This window comes from Myxine glutinosa, chromosome 1, assembly GCF_964187855.1.
Source record: "Myxine glutinosa chromosome 1, kmMyxGlut1.1, whole genome shotgun sequence".
Classification (NCBI taxonomy): Eukaryota; Metazoa; Chordata; class Myxini; order Myxiniformes; family Myxinidae; genus Myxine; species Myxine glutinosa.
Genome location: NC_136261.1, coordinates 155,777,807 through 155,798,943, shown reverse-complemented (window position 1 = coordinate 155,798,943; position 21,137 = coordinate 155,777,807). Strand labels below are relative to the sequence as shown.

Sequence of the window (21,137 nt, the reverse complement as noted above, 5' to 3'; positions counted from 1 at the left end):
TTGACCCCAAAAATATATAGGATTTTGTCGGACCACGAACTCCACCATTTGGTAAAGTTTCGTGAAGATCGGTTTAAAATTGTGACCGGTAGGCAAGTATAAGTGAGCGGACAAACACACACACACAAACAACCAAACAAACAAACAAACAAACAAACAAACAAACAAACAAACACACACACACACACACACACACACACACACACACACACACACACACACACACACACACACACACACACACAAACAAACCGGTGATCAACATGCTTGCAAAAAAAAAAAAAAAATTTGGCCAAGTAACGGACTCAAATGGAATACTCTTGTACACCACCTTATTTAACATGTTACATTAATTATTTATGCCTGTTGTATGTGTCCTTTGTGCTGTTTGTTTTTGTTTAAGCAAGTTTCCTGCTGCGAATGATTTTCAATTTTGTTTGACTGCCAGACAGTAAAGTAAAAAATTATCTTACTCCTCCCTACGCATGCGCAATCAGGTCAAATTCAGGGCCAAATAACTGCTAAACTGCAGGTTGGTTTTCCGATTTGTGTTCAAAATCGAACATTCAATTGAAATTGAGTGGTTCCTCGACCATAAACAAACGTTTGTCGAGAGACAGACAGACAGAGATGAACCAATTGCTTAACCTTACTTTTGATTTCGTGTGCGCAGGGTAAAAAATTACTGTTGAAGTTGCAAATAACATGAAGCAAGAAGTGTCCCATTTATTTGCATCAACAAATGCATGTTGGTTATTTGTTTGCATGTTGGTTATCTGCACAAATTTACAAAACACAAATTTATTTGCATGTTGGTTATCTGCAGTAACATGCCAAAATCAGGCTGATGCGGATTGAGGATCGTGACGAGTGACTAACCATCCTCCAGCAGATCTGCAAAGATGCCACCAATGGAATCTGCCAAAAACATCATAACATGCCATCAACCTCCAGGAAAAAATAAAATCAGGATTTTTAACGATAAAGAAAGCCATCTCAAATAATATATGATGTTGATGATAATGCCAACCATGATGACCAGCAATAGCATGGGAAGGTAACCCTGATATAAAATATGAGGTGACATAAACAAGGAAGTTTCAATATTACCTCTTAATCCTTTCTTGGAAGCCTAAAAGGGACAGTTTGACAAGCATTAGCAAAGCAAACAGACCTTACAATCAAAGCAGCAACACAAATGATCCACAGAGCAGTCGATTTTAACAAAAGCATTTTTATGCCTCCGCCCCCGAAGCCGGCCGGAGGCATTATGTTTTCAGGTTGTCCGTCCGTCCGTCCGTCCGTCCATACGGGCTAAACCTCGTTTTTCTCAGCAACCACATGTCCAATTGAGACAAAAATGTCAGGGTAGGAGTGACACCGATGCAGAATGTTTTCATGATAATGGTGACGTCATAGGTCACGTGGCATGGCAGCCATCTTGGATTAAACGCAAATAATTAAAAAATTATTTCTCGGAAACCGCTGAATGGAAAAATTGGAGACTTGGCACATTGTCAAGTACTCCCAATGGGGAACAAAAGCATGAAAACGATGACATCAGAGGTGAAGTGGTATACCAGCCAAAAATGTTTTAACCAAATTCCTTATCCTAAAAATCTGAAATTGCATGCACATGATCTATAACCCATTTGTATTGAAATATTAAATTTATGACATCATGGGTCACATGGTTTGGCAGCCATATTGGATTGACCTAAAACCTTTAAAAAACATCTTCAACCACCAAATTGATTGTCTCAAAACTTTACGTGCGTCATTGACTTGGCACGGCGATTAAAAGATGATCACCAAAACATCATTGGTCACATGGTGTGGCAGACAAATTGGATTGCAGGAAAATATTAAATAATTATATCTCCGAAACCGCTTACGCTATTGATGTGAAAGTTTACAAATGACATCCAACACCATTGTTGCATATCGTTTGAAAATGATGATGCTGTAGGTCACGTGGTTTGGCAGCCATCTAGGTAAGAAAAACGAACCTTATCCGATCAATACAAAACTTCACAAGCGTGATCCCCTACCCATACATATGCAGAGTGTACATTTTTAAGGTCATGCATCACGAGGTGTGGCAGCCATATAGCTGGGGGAAAAAAATCCCTTTTCCCAGCCTCTGATCACTTCACCGATCTGAAACCGCTTCTCTGAAAATTTCTGCTCACAAATTTATTTTAATTGTGAAATAAAATCACTCCTTTAAAAAGGCAAAGCTAATCAATTCCAAAACCCTATGATGAATCATAATGAATTCCATCAATTGCAGATGTCCAACTTCTTTAATGGTCCTAATTAATGCCACCTTCTTGTGGAGTGCCAAGTCTTTCACAAACCAGTTGACCAGGCCTGATGTTTGACGAAAGATAACAAGAACTTGGAACTTAGCTAGAGTGCCAGAACTAACCCCCATACTCTTCGTGAAGGGCACCTTGGGATCTTTAAGGTCCACCAACTAATGCTAGCAGTCGGGACACCCGGTTTAACGTATATCTGAGTGAAGGCATAAACATTGATGCCTCATCGCGTCTGTGAAACACCACATGGGTGACAGTTTATAGCTGGGTCGAGATTCAAACCCAGGCTAGAGAGCAGACATCTAGATTCCTGCGGGCAGAGCATTGCAGAATCATGGAGTATGCTCTTTTCAACGACAGCATTAAGCCTTTTGTCATGTACACTACCGGTCAAAAGTTTTAGAACACGTCAATTTTTCCAGTTTTTATTGGAATTTATTAAAGTTTAATGTCTCAATAAAAAAACCACCTTTTAGAGGCCATTTTTCCCTGCAAAGCAGGGGTTGGCCTTTTTCGGGGACCGTGGTTGTTGTTGTTTTTTGGTCCCCTTTTTGACGCAATGTTTTACGGCCGGATGCCCTTCCTGCCACCAACCCTTTTTGTCGCCTTTTACGACAACCAGGGAATTACCAGTGAACTGGTACTCAATTAGCCGACCTCGGACAGATGACAGGCTGAGTCAACCCCCCTGGCGTTAATTCAGCGATCGACCGGGATTCGAACCCAGGATCCTCGGATCCTAAGCTGGCACCCGATCCGCTAGCCCAACACCAGGCTCTCAATGCACTCAACCCGTGCTCTCAATGTACAATGTCTCAATGTACTCCGAAATTTAGCATAGAACAAATAAACAATTGGAGATAAAAAAAGAAATAATAATAATAATAATAATGCATTTATTTTATATAGCGCTTTTCAGGAAGCCCAAAGACGCTTTGACAGAGTGCAAAACATAATGCATAGCAAAACATAAAAACAATTGCAAAAAAAGAAGAATCAATAGGGAAATATTCAAAGCACAAAGGAGGGAGAAGGAGAAGAGATAGTCAGGGGTTAGATGCTGTGGGTTAAATGTTGAATGCAGTGTTGAACAGGTGGGTCTTGAGTGATGTTTCGAATGTGGTGAGTGAGGAGGAGTCTCTGATGGTGTGAGGTAGCGAGTTCCAGAGGGTGTGAGCAGCGATGGAGAAGGCCCTGTCCCCCCAGGATCTAAATTTGGTCCGGATGGGGGGGGGGGGTCAGGAGGTTGGTACCAGCAGAGCGGAGGTTGCGGGTGGGAGTGTGTCTGGAGAGGAGGTCAGCCAGGTAGGATGGGGCCAGGTTATGGAGGGCTTTGTAGGTCAAGAGGAGGATTTTGTACTGGATTCTCTGGGAGATGGGGAGCCAGTGAAGCTTGTAAAGGACGGGGGTGATGTGGTCACGGGTCCGGGAATGGGTGAGTAGACGGGCAGCAGAGTTCTGAATGTATTGGAGTTTATTGGTGATTGTTCAGGGTGAACCATAAAGGAGGCTATTGCAGTAGTCCAGACGGGAAGTGATGAAGGCGTGGATGAGGGTTTCTGCAGCCACGGAGGAGAGGGATGGACGGAGACGGGCGATGTTTTTCAGGTGAAAGAAGGCTGTCTTTGTGATCTGTTTAGTGTATTTGTCGAAGGAGAGGGTTTGGTCAAAGATGATGCCAAGATTCCGGATGTGAGGGGAGGTGGATACTGGGAAACCGTCGATGTTGAGGGCAAAGTTATGGGTGGACTTGGTGAGCGTTTTTGGGCCAATGATGATTATTTCAGATTTATCACAGTTAAGTTTGAGGAAGTTGATTTGAAGCCAGGATTTTATTTCAGTGATGCAGTTTGTCAGGATAGAGTGGGTGGCGGTGGAGATGGACTTGGTGGAGATGAAAAGCTGGATGTCATCGGCGAAGCAGTGGATTTGGAGACCATGACAGCGGATTAAGTGACCGAGGGGGGACAGGTAAAGGATGAAGAGGAGGGGGCCAAGAACTGAACCTTGGGGGACACCTTGGGGGAGGGGAGCAGTGGGGGATTTGCAGTTATTGATGGAGATGAACTGACGTCTGTCAGAGAGGTATGATTTAATCCAAGAGAGGGCAGTGCCGGTAACGTTAAAGGTGGTTTCAAGTCGGGTGAGGAGGATGGTGTGATCGATGGTGTCAAAGGCGGCGCTGAGGTCGAGGAGGATGAGAATGTTGAGGTTGCCAGCGTCAGAGGAGAGGAGAAGGTCGTTGGTGATTTTGAGGAGAGCAGTTTCAGTACTGTGGTTGGCGCGGAATCCGGATTGGAATGTTTCATACAGGTTATTGGCAGAGAGGTGATGTTTGAGTTGAGTGGCTACAGCGCGTTCCAAAACCTTTGACAGAAAGGGTAGGTTGGAGATGGGTCTGAAGTTATTTAGGGTGTCAGGGTTTAGTCCAGGTTTTTTCAGAATGGGGGTAACAGCAGCAATTTTGAGGGATGGTGGGACGATGCCTGTAGACAGGGAGGAGTTTATTGTTGCAATGATAAGTGGAGAGAGAGCAGGAAGGGAGGCCTTGACAAAGCTGGAGGGGATGGGGTCAAGAGTGCAGGTGGCAGTTTTCATTCCGATGAGGAGTTCAGAGAGGTCAGTAGGGGAGACTGGGGAGAATTGAGACAGGGGATGGCAGGATAAGGGGGGGCAGGTGGTTTGAGGGTGAGCGGGTGCGGCGGTGGTCAAGCTGTTGTAGATGTTTTCAATTTTGCGTTGGAAGAATGAAAGGAAGGAGATGCAGTTGTCTATTGTGAATGACTGGGTGGTGGTGTTCAGGGGGCTGAGGAGTTTGTTTATTGTAGAGAAGAGTGCTTTTGGGTTTCCGGAGCCAGAGTGGATAATTTGAGAGTAGTAGGCGGAGCGGGCGCGGGAGAGGGCATCTTTATAGTGTTGTATGTGGTCCTTGTAGGCCTGGGAGTGAACTGTGAGACCTGTTTTATTGCGGAGTCTTTCAAGTTGGCGAGCACGAGTTTTCATCAGGCGGAGTTCAGGGGTAAACCAGGGAGCAGAATGGGTGAAAGAAACTGTTTTGGTTTTTATAGGCGCAAGTTGGTCAAGGCAGGAGGAGAGAGTGTGGTTGTAGAAGTCAGTGAGGTCAGAAGGGGTGTGGAGGTCAACGAAGGGAGAAGTGGACATTTTTTCAGAGAGGGTCGATGAGAATGAGGTAGGTGAAAGAGCGTTTAGCTTACGGAAGTTGATCATATACGGAAGTTACGGAAATCATAGAATCATTTTGTTTAACAAAATTTAATTTAAATTTTTGACTCGGTAAAGTAGCCACCTTTTGCAGATATAACCGCCAAACACACTCGTGGCATTCTTTCTACAATGGAAATCAAATATTGTTCGGGAAGTTCTTCCCAACACTGTTGCAGAAGTTCCCACAAATGTGTTGCACTTGTAAGTTGCTTTGCTTTCACCCTTCTGTCCAGTTCATCCCAAACCAGCTCGATGGGGTTTAAGTCTGGAGACTGTGCTGGCCATTCCATGATTTGAAGCCTACCGTCTTGTTCTTTTCCTCGAAGGTAGTTTTGACATAGCCTGGAGGTGTGTTTAGGGTCATTATCTTGCTGCAGGATGAACCCCTGACCAACTCGGCATACACCAGAGGGTATTGCATGGCGCTGCAAAATGCTGTGGTAGTCCTTTTGGTTCAGGGTGCCAGTCACTCTGTGCAAGTCGCCGACTCTGGATCCAGCAAAGGAGCCCCAGACCATCACGCTTCCCACTCCATGTTTGACAGTTGGCGTCACACACTGAGGAACCATCGTTTTGCCTACTCAATGGCGTACAAAAACCCTGCGTGATGAACCAAAGATGTTAAATTTTGATTCATTGGTCCATAAGACCTCTTCCAGTCTTCAGTAGTCCACTGGCGGTGCTTCATGGCCCAGGCAAGCCTCTTTTTCTTATTTTGCCATCTTAGCAATGGCTTTCTTACTGCCACTCGACCTGTCAAACCTGCAGCGTGAAGTCTTCTCTTCACAGTTGAAACTGACATTTTTTTATTTTTTTTTGTATACAACATCGAGGCTCGTGAAACAGCTAACATTAATCACACAAAAAGTCAAACCGACACATAAAACACAAAATAAAGGGAGCGGTAGACAAGATTGGGAGAGAGGGGGAAGGACACAAACACAACATTTGAGAGCAGGGACATCGAGAGAACTGTGGGAGGGGGAGGGCTTGGGGGGAGGTGGGAGAGGTATAAAACATATGGACACTGCAAGGACTTCCAGGAAAAAAGTTGGAATTTCAAAAAAGTGTATCTGGGGTGAATTAGCGGGGGTAGAAAAGATCAAGGTTTTGGATGGGTGAGATAAGAGATGGTGGTGAACAGCTGTTTTAAAGACCTGGAGGGAGGAGTGGGATTGAAGGGAGTGGGGGAGTTTGTTCCAGAGGTGGGAGAAAAGGGGAATGAAAGAGTGAAGGTGAGCAGAGAGCCTAGATTTTGGCAGTTTAACCATAAGAGGGTTGCTGGCAGATCTTGTGCGACCTGTAGGAATATTTTGGGAACAGAGCACAGAGAGAGCTGGGGGAGCAAGGCCGGAGAGGAGTCGGTAGAAGACAGAAAGACCACCAACATGCCTGCGGTGAGTGAGTGAAAGGCCCTCGGAGTTAGCTACATCACAAGAGATTCCAATGATTCTGAAAGCTTTGGTTTCAACAGCGTGAAGCCGAGTTAGGTGTGAGGCAGGAGCACCGGCCCAGAGGGGGGAACAGTATTCCATTGAGCTGCGGATGAAAGCCTTGTATGTGGTGGGGAGCTCAGGTGTGCCAAGGAAGGACTTCTGCAGCTATTACAGGCGTTATGTAAAAGGGTTTGCTTCCATCATGACTCCCTTGCATCATCGTGTGTCACAATGTATTCACCTGGAAGGAGGAAAGCGCAGCAAGAATGTATGCATTAGGGGAAAGATGGACCAACGCATGTGAAGAGGCTTTTGTACAGATAAAGTCCAGTCTTACATCAGCACCAGTACTTGGCTATGCTGATTACAACCTCCCATTCATTTTGGAAACTGATGCATCCAACAAGGGTTTATGTGCTGTCCTTTCCCAAAAGCAAGATGGCAAGGTCAGAGTAATCGCCTATGCGAGCCGAGGCCTCCGTGGAACTGAGAAAAACATGGAGCATTACAGCAGTAAAAAGTTGGAATTGCTCGCACTTAAATAGGCTGTCACAGACAAGCTGCGGGACTACTTATTGGGTGCTCGGTTCACAGTCTTCACGGACAACAACCCCCTGACATATATCATGAGCAAAGCCAAGTTACCAGCGTGTGAACAACGATGGGTGTCATCTCTGGCCTCTTTTGATTTTGATATCCGTTATCGCCCGGGGAAGCACAATGGCAACGCACATGGACTGTCCAGAATCAGGAACTATGATGAGACTGAAGTTTCAGCAGCAATAGAAATACTGGCCATGAAGTGTGGGACAACCGTACTGCCAGCGGATATTCAGAATAGTTTCGCAGCAGGTACCCACAGTGTCTCCGTAGATGTCTCCGATTTGCAGCCCGAACCGACGAGTCCATTCCCTGTGTTGACTACCCCACAACTTGTAGAACTACAACAGAAAAACCCAGATATAAGGACCATACTCAAACTTTGGCCTCAGAATAGAAGACCGACGAAAGAAGAAAAAAAAGATCTGCCGGATCGTACTTTAAAACTGCTTTGACAGTGGAACCGTTTGGAGATGAGGAATGGTCTGTTGTTCTGTTGTATGCAGAATCCGAAGGAAGGTGTCATGAAACAGTTGCTACTACCACGTTGCTTGCAGGACACAGCACTGGAGTGTCTGCATGACAATACCGGGCATCAAGGAATTGAGCGGACAGAATACTTGGTTCGTTCACGCTTCTATTGGCCAGGGCTCCAACAGGATGTAGCTACCTGGGTCGAGCGATGTGATCGATGCACTCTCGCCAAATTACCGCAACAAACTGTTCGAGTACCCATGGGGAAGGTGATGGCCACACGCCCCCTGGAAATATTAGCAAATGATTTTACCGTGTTGGAACCCGCAAGTAATGGGATGGAGAATGTTCTAGTCTTAACTGACGTCTTCACTAAATTCACTGTTGCAGTACCCACCAGGAATCAGAAGGCAGCCAAGCTTCTTGTGAGTGAATGGTTTACAAAATTTGGGGTACCAATGAGAATCCACAGTGATCAAGGACGAAACTTTGAGTCAGATTTGATTTCAAATTTGTGTCGTATTTACGGGTTGTATAAGTCTCGAACGACCCCATATCATCCCCAAGGCAATGGCCAGTGCGAACGTTTTAATCGGACCCTTCATGAGCTCTTGAAGACACTGTTGCCAGCAAAGAAACGTCGCTGGCATGAACATTTGACTGAGCTGCCCTATGCTTACAATGTGACAAAACATTCGACGACTGGGTTCACACCCTTTTACCTTATGTTTGGACGTGATCCAATGCTGCCAGTTGACATTTGGTGCGGACAGGATCTTTCCGAAGAAGGAATCGGACCAGACAATTGGGTGACAATTCATCAAGACAGATTGCAGGAAGCGTACAAGCTGGCTGCAGAAAAGTTCCAAGCATCCGCTGATGTTCGGAAGAAGTTCTATGATAAAAAGACAAAGGAATCTCCTCTTTCAGTTGGCACTCGCGTCTAATTACAAAACTGGGGGGTACGGGGTAGAAATAAAATTCAAGATGCCTGTATCAAGAAAGTATTCAAAGTCGTCAAAAAGCAGGAGGGCAATGACGTATATGTCCTGGAGCCTGCAGATGGGTTTGGACCAACCAGAATTGTAAACAGGACTGCAATCCGCCCCTGTCCTCAGCCCAGATACCAACCCAAAACCAAACTTCGGAAATCACCCCCCAATGTGAACAAGTCTGGTGAAGTATCTTCTGCGGAAAGTGTTGATGAATGGGAGTTGCACCAACTCAGTTCAAACTCTTCTGGTGATACGTCAGATGAGGGAGACTTGCCATCAAACACGAGTATGACAAGTGGCCCACGCCTGACTTTACGAGCTTCAGCATGGAAGAATAGTAACCCCTAAAAACAGCCAAAACCTGTCACACTGGTCGGATTGACCGAAAGGTATTAGTTGTACGAGGACGTTACAAATAAAGGGGGGCGTAGATGTAGACAGGCCAGTTTAGTGTTGAATATTTCTTTTCTTTTTTTTCTTTTTTTAAATATCTCTCCGGATATGATGTGAGAGTGCCGCTCCGGGGACAGGAAGTGCTTGACCTGGTGGCAGTTGGACGGTTCGTTGTGGGGCGATTCAAAGAATGGGGATTAATTCGTTGTTTTCCAAACTGTGCATGGTAAGAGTTTCATTTTTACCTCATTGTAAATACCAAACGAGTGGAGATGCTGTTGTGGAGGGTATGAATGATCGTTGTTCAGTGATTTGTTTGTGGTTGTTCTAGCGTCGTGTTGAAATGTGGTTTTGTCATGGAGGCGTGTGGGCCAGGGTGTACCAACACTGTGTCGTGGGTGCCAGGAGTGGGATGTGAAATGGTTGTCAACTTGCAAGATATATACAGCGACACATAGATGTTAAACCAGATCACCTGTTGTCATGCAATCACCGTAATTGTGTGTAAAACGCCGTGTTTCTTGCCGAATGGATCAGTAATATAAACTACATGATAGCTTATTAAGACTATAAACCACTTGCGGTAAGATGCCACTGAGGGGTCCATTTCGTACATTGTAGTATATATGGAATGAAGTAACATTACACGTCAAATTGTGGGAATGCCTGACAGCCCCGTTTTTGATGCACTTGTTTTACCTTTAGAATCCGCATCAAATGTTCGTAGTTAAACCGCGATCAGTAATAAAGCATCACTGTGTGTGCATCAGTGATGGGTGATGGTGATTGAGTAGTTTAGGCTTCGTGTGCATTACATGATAAACGCTGTAACTGTTGTGTGGTTTATACATGTTGATATCCACACGACAGAGATGCTACGGTCATCCTGTATAGTCTGACCCTTTATGTCCATCCTGTATAGTCTGACCTTTTATGTCCATCCTGTATAGTCTGACCTTTTATGTCCATCCTGTATAGTCTGACCTTTTATGTCCATCCTGTATAGCCTGACCCATTATGTCCATCCTGTATAGTCTGACCTTTTATGTCCATCCTGTATAGTCTGACCTTTTATGTCCATCCTGTAGAGTCTGACCTTTTATGTCCATCCTGTATAGTCTGAAATTTTATGTCCATCCTGTATAGTCTGACCTTTTATGTCCATCCTGTATAGTCTGACCTTTTATGTCCATCCTGTATAGTCTGACCTTTTATGTACATCCTGTATAGTCTGACCTTTTATGTCCATCCTGTATAGTCTGACCTTTTATGTCCATCCTGTATAGTCTGACCTTTTATGTCCATCCTGTATAGCCTGACCCATTATGTCCATCCTGTATAGTCTGACCTTTTATGTCCATCCTGTATAGTCTGACCTTTTATGTCCATCCTGTATAGTCTGACCTTTTATGTCCATCCTGTATAGTCTGACCTTTTATGTCCATCCTGTATAGTCTGACCTTTTATGTCCATCCTGTATAGTCTGACCTTTTATGTCCATCCTGTATAGTCTGACCTTTTATGTCCATCCTGTATAGTCTGACCCTTTATGTCCATCCTGTATAGTCTGACCCTTTATGTCCATCCTGTATAGTCTGACCCTTTATGTCCATCCTGTATAGTCTGACCCTTTATGTCAATCCTGTATAGTCTGACCCTTTATGTCCATCCTGTATAGTCTGACCCTTTATGTCCATCTTGTATAGTCTGACCCTTTATGTCCATCCTGTATAGTCTGACCCTCTCTGTCCATCCTGTGTGAATAACGTGCTGGTCATGGCCACATCATGTAAGTTAGATGTTTATTGTTGTACCGTATCATGTAAAGGTGTTATGGGAGGTCATGAGATTGTTATTATAAATTGTTTCATTGATTATAATAATTACTCTCTTGAGATGATTATGATCTGTCGTTGTGTATCTTTCAGATATCCTTGATGTAAGCTGGTTAGCCATCGTTTTTCCCCGTTTGATTTACCTTGTCATTGGCAGAACTCCTCAATAAAGCATTCATCTGGCCGATTAATGTTGTGCCTACTTGTCTATGCGGGTCCAAAAAGACTTTATATTTATATTGAAGCACCGCTACGCGCGTGACTTGCTACCAAGGAGGAAGCGGACAACGCGGTAAGTTTATAGTTCTTTATTCCAAAGAGGTCACTGTAGCACTGACGTGCTCCGGGCTGCGCGCCCGGTGTATATCCTGAGGCCACGCCTACCCCTTGGGCGTGGCCGCCGCCCACTTGGTGCGCGGAATGATGTCACCACGCCAGTGGGCTTTCGTGTACGCCACACGCGCCCCCCCAGAATTCCCGCGCACCTGGAGGGCCAGTTTGCGGGGCAAACGGATGACCCGGCCGAAGCGCCCTCTGGCGACCGGCGGCGTCCGGGGTGCAGGGATGCCAGCTGGGATGCCTCCGGCTGTACGGGGATGGGTGCCGGACCGGGGGGCGGCGTGCCTGCGGTGCTGGGCGGTGCCGGGGGTCCGCCCGCAGGGGGGCGGCCCCGACACGGGGTCTGAGCCATCGGCGGTGGGTGGTCCACGTCGAGGTGGGCCGGGTTGAGGCGGTCTATGGAGACCCGGTCAGGAGTGCCGCCGATATCCAGGGTGAAATGTTTCACCCCGGTCTCCAGCACGCGGAAAGGCCCGTCGTACGGGGGCCGCAGTGGTGTCCGGTGGGTGTCGTGCCGGACGAAGACGTACTCCGCGGTGCGAAGCTCCGGGGCGATGTGTGTAGGAGGGTGCCCGTGGTGCGCCGTTGGCACCGGGGCGAACCTCCGGGCGGTCTCCTGCAGCGCAGAACGCTCCTGCGCCGCGGACCAAGGTGCCGTGGGGTCGGGGAGGAACTCGCCCGGCACCCGCAGCGGTTGTCCAAAGACCAACTCCGCCGCGGATGCGCGCAGGTCTTCCTTGGGCGCCGTCCGGAGGCCCAGCAGGACCCAGGGGAGCCTGTCGACCCAGCCGCCGTCGCGGAGGGTGGCCCGGAGCGCGGCCTTCAACGAGCGGTGGAATCGATCGCACAGGCCGTTGGCCTGGGGGTGGTAGGCCGTGGTTCGGTGCAGCTGGACCACGAGCCCCCGCGCGACCGCGGCCCAGAACTCCGAGGTGAACTGGGGGCCGCGGTCGGACGAGATGTCCGAGGGGGTGCCGAACTGGGCGACCCAGGTGGCGATGAACGCCTGCGCGACGTCTGCCGCCATCGTCGCCGCCAAAGGCACAGTCTCCGGCCACCGGGTGGTGCGGTCCACCATGGTAAGGACATGGGTGAAACCCCGCGAGGGGGGCAGAGGTCCCACTAGGTCCACGTGCACGTGCACGTGGTCGAACCGACGTACCGACACCGTAAACGGGGCCAAGGGGGCCTGGGTGTGCCGGTGCACCTTCGCGCACTGGCACGCGAGGCACGTCCTGGTCCAGCCGCGGACGGCCTTCCGGAGGCCATGCCAGACAAACTTGTCGGCGACCAACCTCTGGGAGGCCTTCGCGCCCGGGTGGGACAGGCCGTGGATGGCGTCAAAAACCTGGCGCTGCCAGCCTGCGGGCACGATGGGGCGAGGCCGCCCGAGGGAGACGTCGCAAATGAGGGCCGTGCCCACGCCGTCGAAGGGCACCTCGGTGACGCGGAGGCCCGTGACGGCGGTCCGCAGGGCCTGGACCCCGGGGTCGGCGGCCTGGTTCGCTGCCATCCGGGCATAGTCGATGCCAAGGTGGACTGCGTGGGCGACGGCCTGGGAAAGGCAGTCGGCCACCGGGTTGTCCTTTCCCGCGACGTGTCGGATGTCCGTCATGTACTCGGACACGGCCGCGAGGTGACGCTGTTGCCGGGCCGACCACGGCTCGGCGACCTTGCCCATCGCGAAAACCAGCGACTTGTGGTCGACGAAGGCCGTGAACGCACGGCCCTCGAGCAGATGGCGGAAGTGCCTGACCACCAGGTGAAGCCCAAGCAACTCGCGGTCGAAGGTACTGTAACGGCGTTCGGGCGGGCGAAGCTGCCGGCTGAAGAACGCCAGCGGTTGCCAAGCACCACACACCCATTGCTCGTGCACCGCGCCCACCGCGTAGTCCGAGGCGTCGGTGGTGAGGGCAATCGGTGCATCGGGCGCCGGGTGCGCGAGCATGGTGGCGTTGGCCAAGGCGAGCTTCGCGCCCGAGAACGCCGCGTCCATCTGCTTGGTCCAGGTAACGTCACCTTTGCCCGGCTTCCCACAGAGGGCCTCGTGCAAGGGGCGCAGGAGCTGGGCGATGCGGGGCAGGAACCGATGGTAAAAGTTTACCATGCCCAGGAACTCCTGGAGCCCCTTGATCGTGCGGGGGCGCAGAAACCCCTTCACCGCCTCCACCTTGGCCGGTAGGGGGACGGCCCCGTGCCTGGTGACGCGGTGCCCCAAAAAGTCGATTTCAGCGACACCGAACCGGTACTTGGCGGGGTTCACGATCAGGCCGTGCTGGCCCAGACGTTCGAAGAGCGTGCGGAGGTGACGAAGGTGCTCTTTGCGGGACGCGCTGGCGACGAGGATGTCGTCCAGGTAGACGTACAAAAAATCCAAGCCGCGCAAGATGCTGTCCATGAGGCGCTGGAACGCCTGAGCCACATTTTTCAAACCGAAGGGCATTCGAAGAAATTCGAAAAGCCCGAACGGCGTGATGACAGCCGTCTTCGGGATGTCCTCCGGCCTGACAGGGACCTGATGGTAGCCGCGTACGAGGTCCACCTTTGAAAAGAAGGACATCCCCGCCAACCGGGCGGAGAGGTCCTGGATGTGGGGGACGGGGTAGCGGTCGGGGTTGGTGGCGTCGTTGAGGCGCCGGTAGTAACCGCTGGGCTTGGGCACGATGTGGAGCGGGGACGCCCATGCGCTCTCGGAGCGCCGCACAATGCCGAGCCGCTCCAGCCTAGCGAACTCCGCTTTAGCTACGGCGAGCTTCGTCAGCTCGAGGTGGCGTGCCCGGGCGTAGACCCGTGGCCCGGCGGTGGGGATGTGATGTTCCACCCCGTGCTTGACGGTCCCCGCCGAGAAGGTGGGCCGCGTGAGGGCCGGGAAACCCGCGAGGAGGCGGGTAAATTCGTCTGCTGCCGGAAGCGTACAGATGAACCTGGCCGGAATGGAACCGCTCAGCAAGCCGCTCGGTGAGCCGCTCGGTGAGCCGCTCTGTGAGCTGCTCAACGAGGCGGGCAGCGCACACGCGAGCGAGCTGAACGTCTCAGCCTGGACAAGCCTTCTGCGCTTTACATCGACCAGTAATCCATTAGCACATAAGAAGTCCGCGCCGAGCAGTGCCATGGGCACGTTGGCCGTAACGAACGACCAACGGAAAACCTGACCTCTGAACCGCAGGGAGAGACAGCGTTTTCCGTACGTGCGTATAGACGTACCATTGGCCGCAAGCAGTGCGGGACCTCGGCCCGCGGTGTGCTTGTCGGACGTACCGGCAGGAACGACACTCACCTGCGCTCCCGTATCGCACAGGTAACGGCGCCCGGACAAGGTGTCCGTTATGTACAAAAGGCTGTTTGAATTGCCGACGCTCACCGTTGCCACCGAGCGCCGGCTCGCCCGTTTCCCGACCTGCCGAATGAGCACGGCGGGCGACACTGCCGAGCCTCGTGGCTGAACTTGGCGTGGAAGAAACACCAGGCGGGCAGCTGCGGCGTCGGAGGCCGCGGTTTTTTCTTCGTGGCGGCGGCGGTGGTGGTGGGCGGGGCGTGACGACGGCCACGAGGTGCAGTGCATCGGGGAAAGCCTCGGGAGCCTCGGGAGCGGCAACCGCGCCATGACTCGCCTGCGCGTCCAAAGCCGCGTAGTATTTGTAGGCCTCAGCAGCGAGCGCACGGGGTTCCGTTAACGTGGAACCAGCCAAAGCGAGGCGGACTCGTGCTGGCAGCTGGCGTCGAAACAACGCCCGGAATAGAGCGTTCGGGGTTTCGTCGCCCATGAGCGCCAGTATATGGTCCATACGGACCGACGGTCGCGTGTCCCCGATCTCGGGGAGGTCCAAGAGGCGATCGGCCCATGCGTCCACCGTAAGGCCGAACGTGGCGAGGAGGAGACGCTTGACCGCCTCGTACTTGCCGTCGGCAGGTGGATCCCTTAGGACCGATACGACGCGGGTGGCCGTGCCAGGCCCGAGGGCGGCGACCACGTGGCAGTACATGGTCTCGTCCACCGTGATGCCTCGAAGTCGGAACTGGGCTTCCGCCTGCAGGAACCAAACTTCGGCTTGTGACTCCCAGAATTCGGGGAGCTTGATGGAGACCGCGTTGGTAGCCATTGTTGCAGCGGTTTCGGGTAGTCAGCGACGGCTGACTCGAATGTCGGAGGTCACCAATGAAGCACGCGGTGCTACGCGCGTGACTTGCTACCAAGGAGGAAGCGGACAACGCGGTAAGTTTATAGTTCTTTATTCCAAAGAGGTCACTGTAGCACTGACGCGCTCCGGGCTGCGCGCCCGGTGTATATCCTGAGGCCACGCCTACCCCTTGGGCGTGGCCGCCGCCCACTTGGTGCGCGGAATGATGTCACCACGCCAGTGGGCTTTCGTGTACGCCACAATATATATGTGTGTGTATATATATATATATATATATATATATATATATATATATATATATATATATATATATAATCGGGAGATTGAATAAGACGCGGACGTAGCTTCAGGGCTTCGATCTTTAATTCGACAAGCTTTCGACCAACAAAGGTCTTCTTCGGCCCCAAGTTCAACGGAAGCCCAAGTTCAACGGAAGCCCAAGTTCAACGGAAGCCCAACGGGGGAAGTGGAGGGGAGGGGGAAGGGGAGGGGAGGGGAGGGGGAAGGGGAGGGGAGGGGAGGGGGAAGGGGAGGGGAGGGGGAAGGGGAGGGGAGGGGGAAGGGGAGGGGAGGGGAGGGGGAAGGGGAGGGGAGGGGAGGGGGAAGGGGAGGGGAGGGGAGGGGAACGAGGGGGGGGGGCGAGCCCCTTGGCAAAGCGAGCGATTTTTTTTTTCATAGCGTAATAGCGTTCATAGCGTTTCATAGCGTCATAGCAATTTTTCTTTTTCATAGCGTCGTAGCGTTCATAGCGTCATAGCGTTCATAGCGTCATAGCGTTCATAGTGTTTCATAGCGTCATAGCGATTTTTTTTTTCATAGCGTTCATAGCGTCATATCGTTCATAGCGTTTCATATCGTCATAGCAAATTTTTTTTTCATAGCGTTCAATTCATAGCGTCATAGCGTCATCACGTGATCGCTCTGAGCGAATCAGCGCCCCCCTGCTCTGATTCCGTTGATTCCGTGCGCTGAAGTAAATATGAATACAAAATATGGATCGTCAAATATTTTGAGTTCGGCCATGTTCGTCCCAGGCTCAATGGCCATGTCTATGCCAAATATCAAGCACGTAAGCCTCTCCGTTTAGGAGTCTATCGGTAACATATCTCTCTCTCTCTCTCTCTCACACACACACACACACACACACACACACACACACACACACACACACACACACACACACACACACACACACACACACACACACACACACACACACACACACACACACACACACACACACACACACACACACACACACACACACACAGTGTTTTATATATATAGATTCTTTCATGCACTGGAATATTCTCCAGTGTACATACCATTGATGTTGTGGGTTAAACCGCCAGACTTGTCCGATTGACATCATGTTCATGTATCCACACGTGACGAGCACTGGCCATTTAACCGCATGCGCCGTTAACGCAAGCACTTTAATACTGGAATATCGTTCTCACGAAACATTTTGAGTCCGAGCTGGGTCGATCATCACTTCGCCGACTGGAACTGGAAAACGTGCGAGCAATTGACAGAGTTGAGTTTGCGACTGGTCGTAAAATCTCTTTGACAACGGCAACGCGTCGCAATTTCTCAGCTGCTGCCTCATTGGCCGATTTTCAGCTTTGAACTCACTCACGGAAGTCGTATCTCATTCGATTCGCTGGTGACGAAAAAATTATTTTCTTACCTTATTAGTATTACACCTATTCGTGTTAAACGGACCCGATCCCCAAATTCAATGGATGGGCGCAACCCACTGAACTGAAAATATATTTTTCATAAATATTTTCAGTTCAGTGACGCAACCTTGGGTTACTTCCGGTTAGCGACGACCGCCGCCATTTTATCGCGGTGAAAACAATTCCATAGCAACGGTTTGAACGCAATTGCTTTTTGTGATGCGGTGTTTGTAATCGTTATCATGGGGATAAAATTGAATGCGATTGTGCTACAAAAGTGTCCTGAGCATCTAGAGGCTGCTGCTTGTCACCAGAGTATGCTAGTTGCTACGGAGGTGAGAGATATTTTACTACAACCTCCAACGAAGTACACGATTTTGAAGAACGCGCTCTTAACGTTCAAGCGTACAACTCCCTCTCGGAACCGGCGCTTTCAACAACTTCTTACAGCCGAGGATTTAGGAGATCGAAGCCCCACACAACTACTGCATCATATCTAGCAGCTTCTCGGTGACTACCATGGCGCTTTTTCACGAGATGTTCTTGCAACGTTTACCACCTGATCATGTGAAACCTCCGCCACAGCACATCACACACCTACAGTCTGAAATGGCGGACCTTAAGATACACTATCTACTTTGCGTACTTGTTATAACAGTGATGGAATGCTCATGTATCATACACGGAGCTTGTGAATGCGCAGGTGAGTATTAAAGTCGACTTTTAAAATTAAATTAATTATTAATCATGCTGCTGGGGGCGGGAGTGGGAAGCGTGAGGGCACTTATAAATATATTTTTGTTTACTTCTTGGGACACAAGAAAGATTAAGTTGTACACGATTTTAACAGAAATACATATTGATACCGTACTCCAACACCTTTCATCCACGGATATTTATTGCATTTTCCTTTATTTTCTTGAGTCCGATTTGCATTCAGTAACAGTTATGGTTAACCATTATGGAATTGCCACTCTTTCGATTGCTTAAATTTTAAAAATTATGTTAAAAAGACGATTTGACTTCCAGATATTGCTCCAGCAATGACAGGCCAAAAGTGCCCCAACTTTCGGAAATCGCTGAAAACACACACAGCGCATGCGCGAAAATCCTATTTTCGCGCATGCGCTGTATGCCTTTCAAGGAAAGTCCGACACTGTTCATTATTGTTGCACTGTTCCAGTGCGACCGTATTTATTTTCGTGAAATACTTAATCTGAGACACTTTTTTCTGAGTTTTCATGAAACGAAAAGTTACAAGACATGCACTCCTCTTTGGCCACATACAGTTTTCTTAAGATGATGTGAAATAATTAAATTGTATAAAAACGATTTAAACCAAGCCTTGGTGTATAGCAGTTTCCGTAGTGTAGTGGTTATCACGTTCGCCTCACACGCGAAAGGTCCCCGGTTCGAAACCGGGCGGAAACATTTTTTTAATGGCCGAGCTTTCGCCGATTTTTAATCGGCAGTTTCATCAAACCATTCCATATATTTCATGTTGATATTTACACCTCGTTATTTTACTTCATCCACCAGTAATCGTCTCCCACGTGTTCATGTTTTCTTTGCTGTCCTGAGTGAGAGGGTGTACCATCGAGAAAAAAACGATCTCGGCTGGGCTCCCTCTTTATAAGTCCGGGTTAAATATGTCGCATTTATTGATGTTCATTGTGAGGAATAACATCGCTCATTGAACCTTCGGGTTGCTCAACATTAGACAGATTATACTAACCAAACAACCATTTTTAATCCCCTCCCATCTTGCCTTTTAGCTCATTCAATGTGTCGTCCCAAGCTGCGACTTGCATTATTAAATGAACGTGGATTAAAAGTCGAAAAGTAACAAAGTGAGTGAAAATATTGATAGCGAGACGAGTTGAAATAGAAGAGTAAAGGTGTGATACTAATTGATCTCACTTTGGAATAAGAATATCCTCCGCAGTTATCATTGAACTTTAGCTCTTTCGAGACATTGAACCCTGCTGATCATCAGTTCAAGCCGCTCGACTATGAATCCTGATATAAAGAAGGAACGAGAAACGCCAGCATTCAATGTCGAAGCCGTGACGAATCTGTTGGATGGAGGCAGAGACATGACTGAGCGCAGGCGGCAATTGGGTGAGTTTCCGTCGTGGTTTTTTGGTCGGTGTGACTGTGTACAGTAGTTTCAGGCTGTAGTGCCGAGACACCGTCATGCCCCCTGTGGTACTGCCCTTGGCGGTACGACCGTGGCGGTGCCGGACCGTGGCGGTGCCGCCCGCGCTCCCGGACCGTGGCGGTGCTGCTAGCAGCAGTGCAAGTATTGTTGCATTGTTTGGGTAATTGCTTATCAGAATAAAATGGTGTCATTCATCTTCATGGCAGAGTGTCAATACTCGTGGTTGGGTTGAATCGCCGGAAGGAAATTCCCAAAAGACATTTGGACTCAGCATTTTCCTGATTACATGGATTTTTAATATGCAGTGCTCTTTGTTGAACACAATTACAAGGGCTACACCAAAGATCACAAAGTACACCAGTGTGTTTAAACTGCTCTAAGGAACAGTACTTAGTGCCTTCAGAAAGTATTCACACCTTGACTTTTTCACATTTTGTTGAGTTGCAGCCTAAATTTTAAATGGATTACATTTATAAAAAATTGTCACCAATATACACAAAATACCCCATAATGACAAAGTGAAAACATGTTGAGCTAACACATCGAAAATATATAAACAAGAGAATGGGAGAGTAGATGGGGAGAGAGAGGGGGAAGTACAACAACGGTAAGGATCAGGGACATCTGTGGAAGAGAGAGGGCTGGGGTGGGGTGCACAGGTAAACAAGATGGACATTACAAGGACTTTCAGGAAAGAGGTCGGAGATTGAAAGAGGTGGGCTTGGGGTTTATTAACAGGGCTAGAAAAGATCAAGGTTTTGGATGGGGGAAGACAAGAGATGGTGGTGAACAGCCGTTTTAAAAACCTGGAGGGATGAGTAGGATTGAAGAGAGTGAGGGAGTTTGTTCCAGAGGCGGGAGAAAAGAGGAATGAAGGAGTGAAGGCGAGCATAAAGTCTCGATTTTGACAATGTCACCAGAAGAGGGTTGCTGGCAGATCCTGTGCGACCTGCATGGATATTTGCGGGACAGAGCACAGACAAAGCAGGGGGGAGAGCAGTATTCCATTGAGCTGCAGTTGACAGCTTTGTATGTGGTGAGGAGCGCAGAAGTGCCCAGAAAGGACTTTGCATGACGGATGATGCCCAGTCGGCGACTGGCTTTGGAGGCCAGCTTGGAAATGTGTTTTTTCCCAGGAAAGATTATGATAGATAGTGAGACCCAAAAGCTTGAGTGACAGAACTTCTTCGACAGGATTGTTGAGAAAGTAGATGGGAGGGTTGTCCAGACGGTCTTTTCGGAGAACCAAAGTGAGAGTTTGAAAATTGTCAGGATTGAAAGACATGTTCCACTTGTTTGACCAGTTTGTGATTTTATCCAGGTCTGCAGAGAGTGAAGAGGCTGCTGGCTGTTGGTCTGAGGGTTGAGACATGGAACGGCAGAAAGTGGTCATTAGCAAAACGATAGAGAGGATTTTCCAGACTCGAAGAGATCATTAATTAAGATTAGAAAAAGCACAGGACCCAGAACCCCAGCCTTAAGGAACTCTCGCCTGAACGGGAAGGGGAGATGAGAGGATTTCATTTAGAGCCACATG

General features: G+C 49.1%; 2 protein-coding genes and 1 non-coding gene across 16 annotated transcripts in view; 2 read left to right on the top strand and 1 right to left on the bottom strand.

Annotated features, from left to right (window-relative positions):
- The window catches only part of FBF1 (Fas binding factor 1), a 164,609-nt gene extending 147,230 nt beyond the window's left edge, over window positions 1–17,379 (bottom strand). For 11 of the 14 annotated variants that reach the window (XM_068120834.2, XM_068120861.2, XM_068120843.2 and 8 more), the window contains exons 1-3: window positions 17,083–17,379; window positions 1,111–1,132; window positions 880–918 (exon numbers count right to left, since the gene is read on the bottom strand). In XM_068120834.2, coding sequence (XP_067976935.2) covers window positions 880–918; window positions 1,111–1,132; window positions 17,083–17,085 — 64 coding nt within the window. In that variant the 5' untranslated portion in view covers window positions 17,086–17,379. The remainder of the gene's footprint in view (window positions 1–879; window positions 919–1,110; window positions 1,133–17,082) is intronic. The other 3 variants (XM_068120887.2, XM_078779077.1, XM_078779081.1) reach the window with 3 other exon arrangements.
- A 1,418-nt stretch (window positions 17,380–18,797) lies between these two features.
- On the top strand, window positions 18,798–18,870 carry TRNAV-CAC (transfer RNA valine (anticodon CAC)). Its single transcript has one exon. It is a non-coding gene; the product is annotated as a tRNA-Val (tRNA).
- A 301-nt stretch (window positions 18,871–19,171) lies between these two features.
- Window positions 19,172–21,137, top strand: part of ACOX1 (acyl-CoA oxidase 1) — an 88,794-nt gene continuing 86,828 nt past the window's right edge. Inside the window, exon 1 of the mRNA XM_068120814.2 lies at window positions 19,172–19,560. Within this exon, the coding sequence (XP_067976915.1) occupies window positions 19,452–19,560 (109 nt within the window). The 5' untranslated portion in view covers window positions 19,172–19,451. The remainder of the gene's footprint in view (window positions 19,561–21,137) is intronic.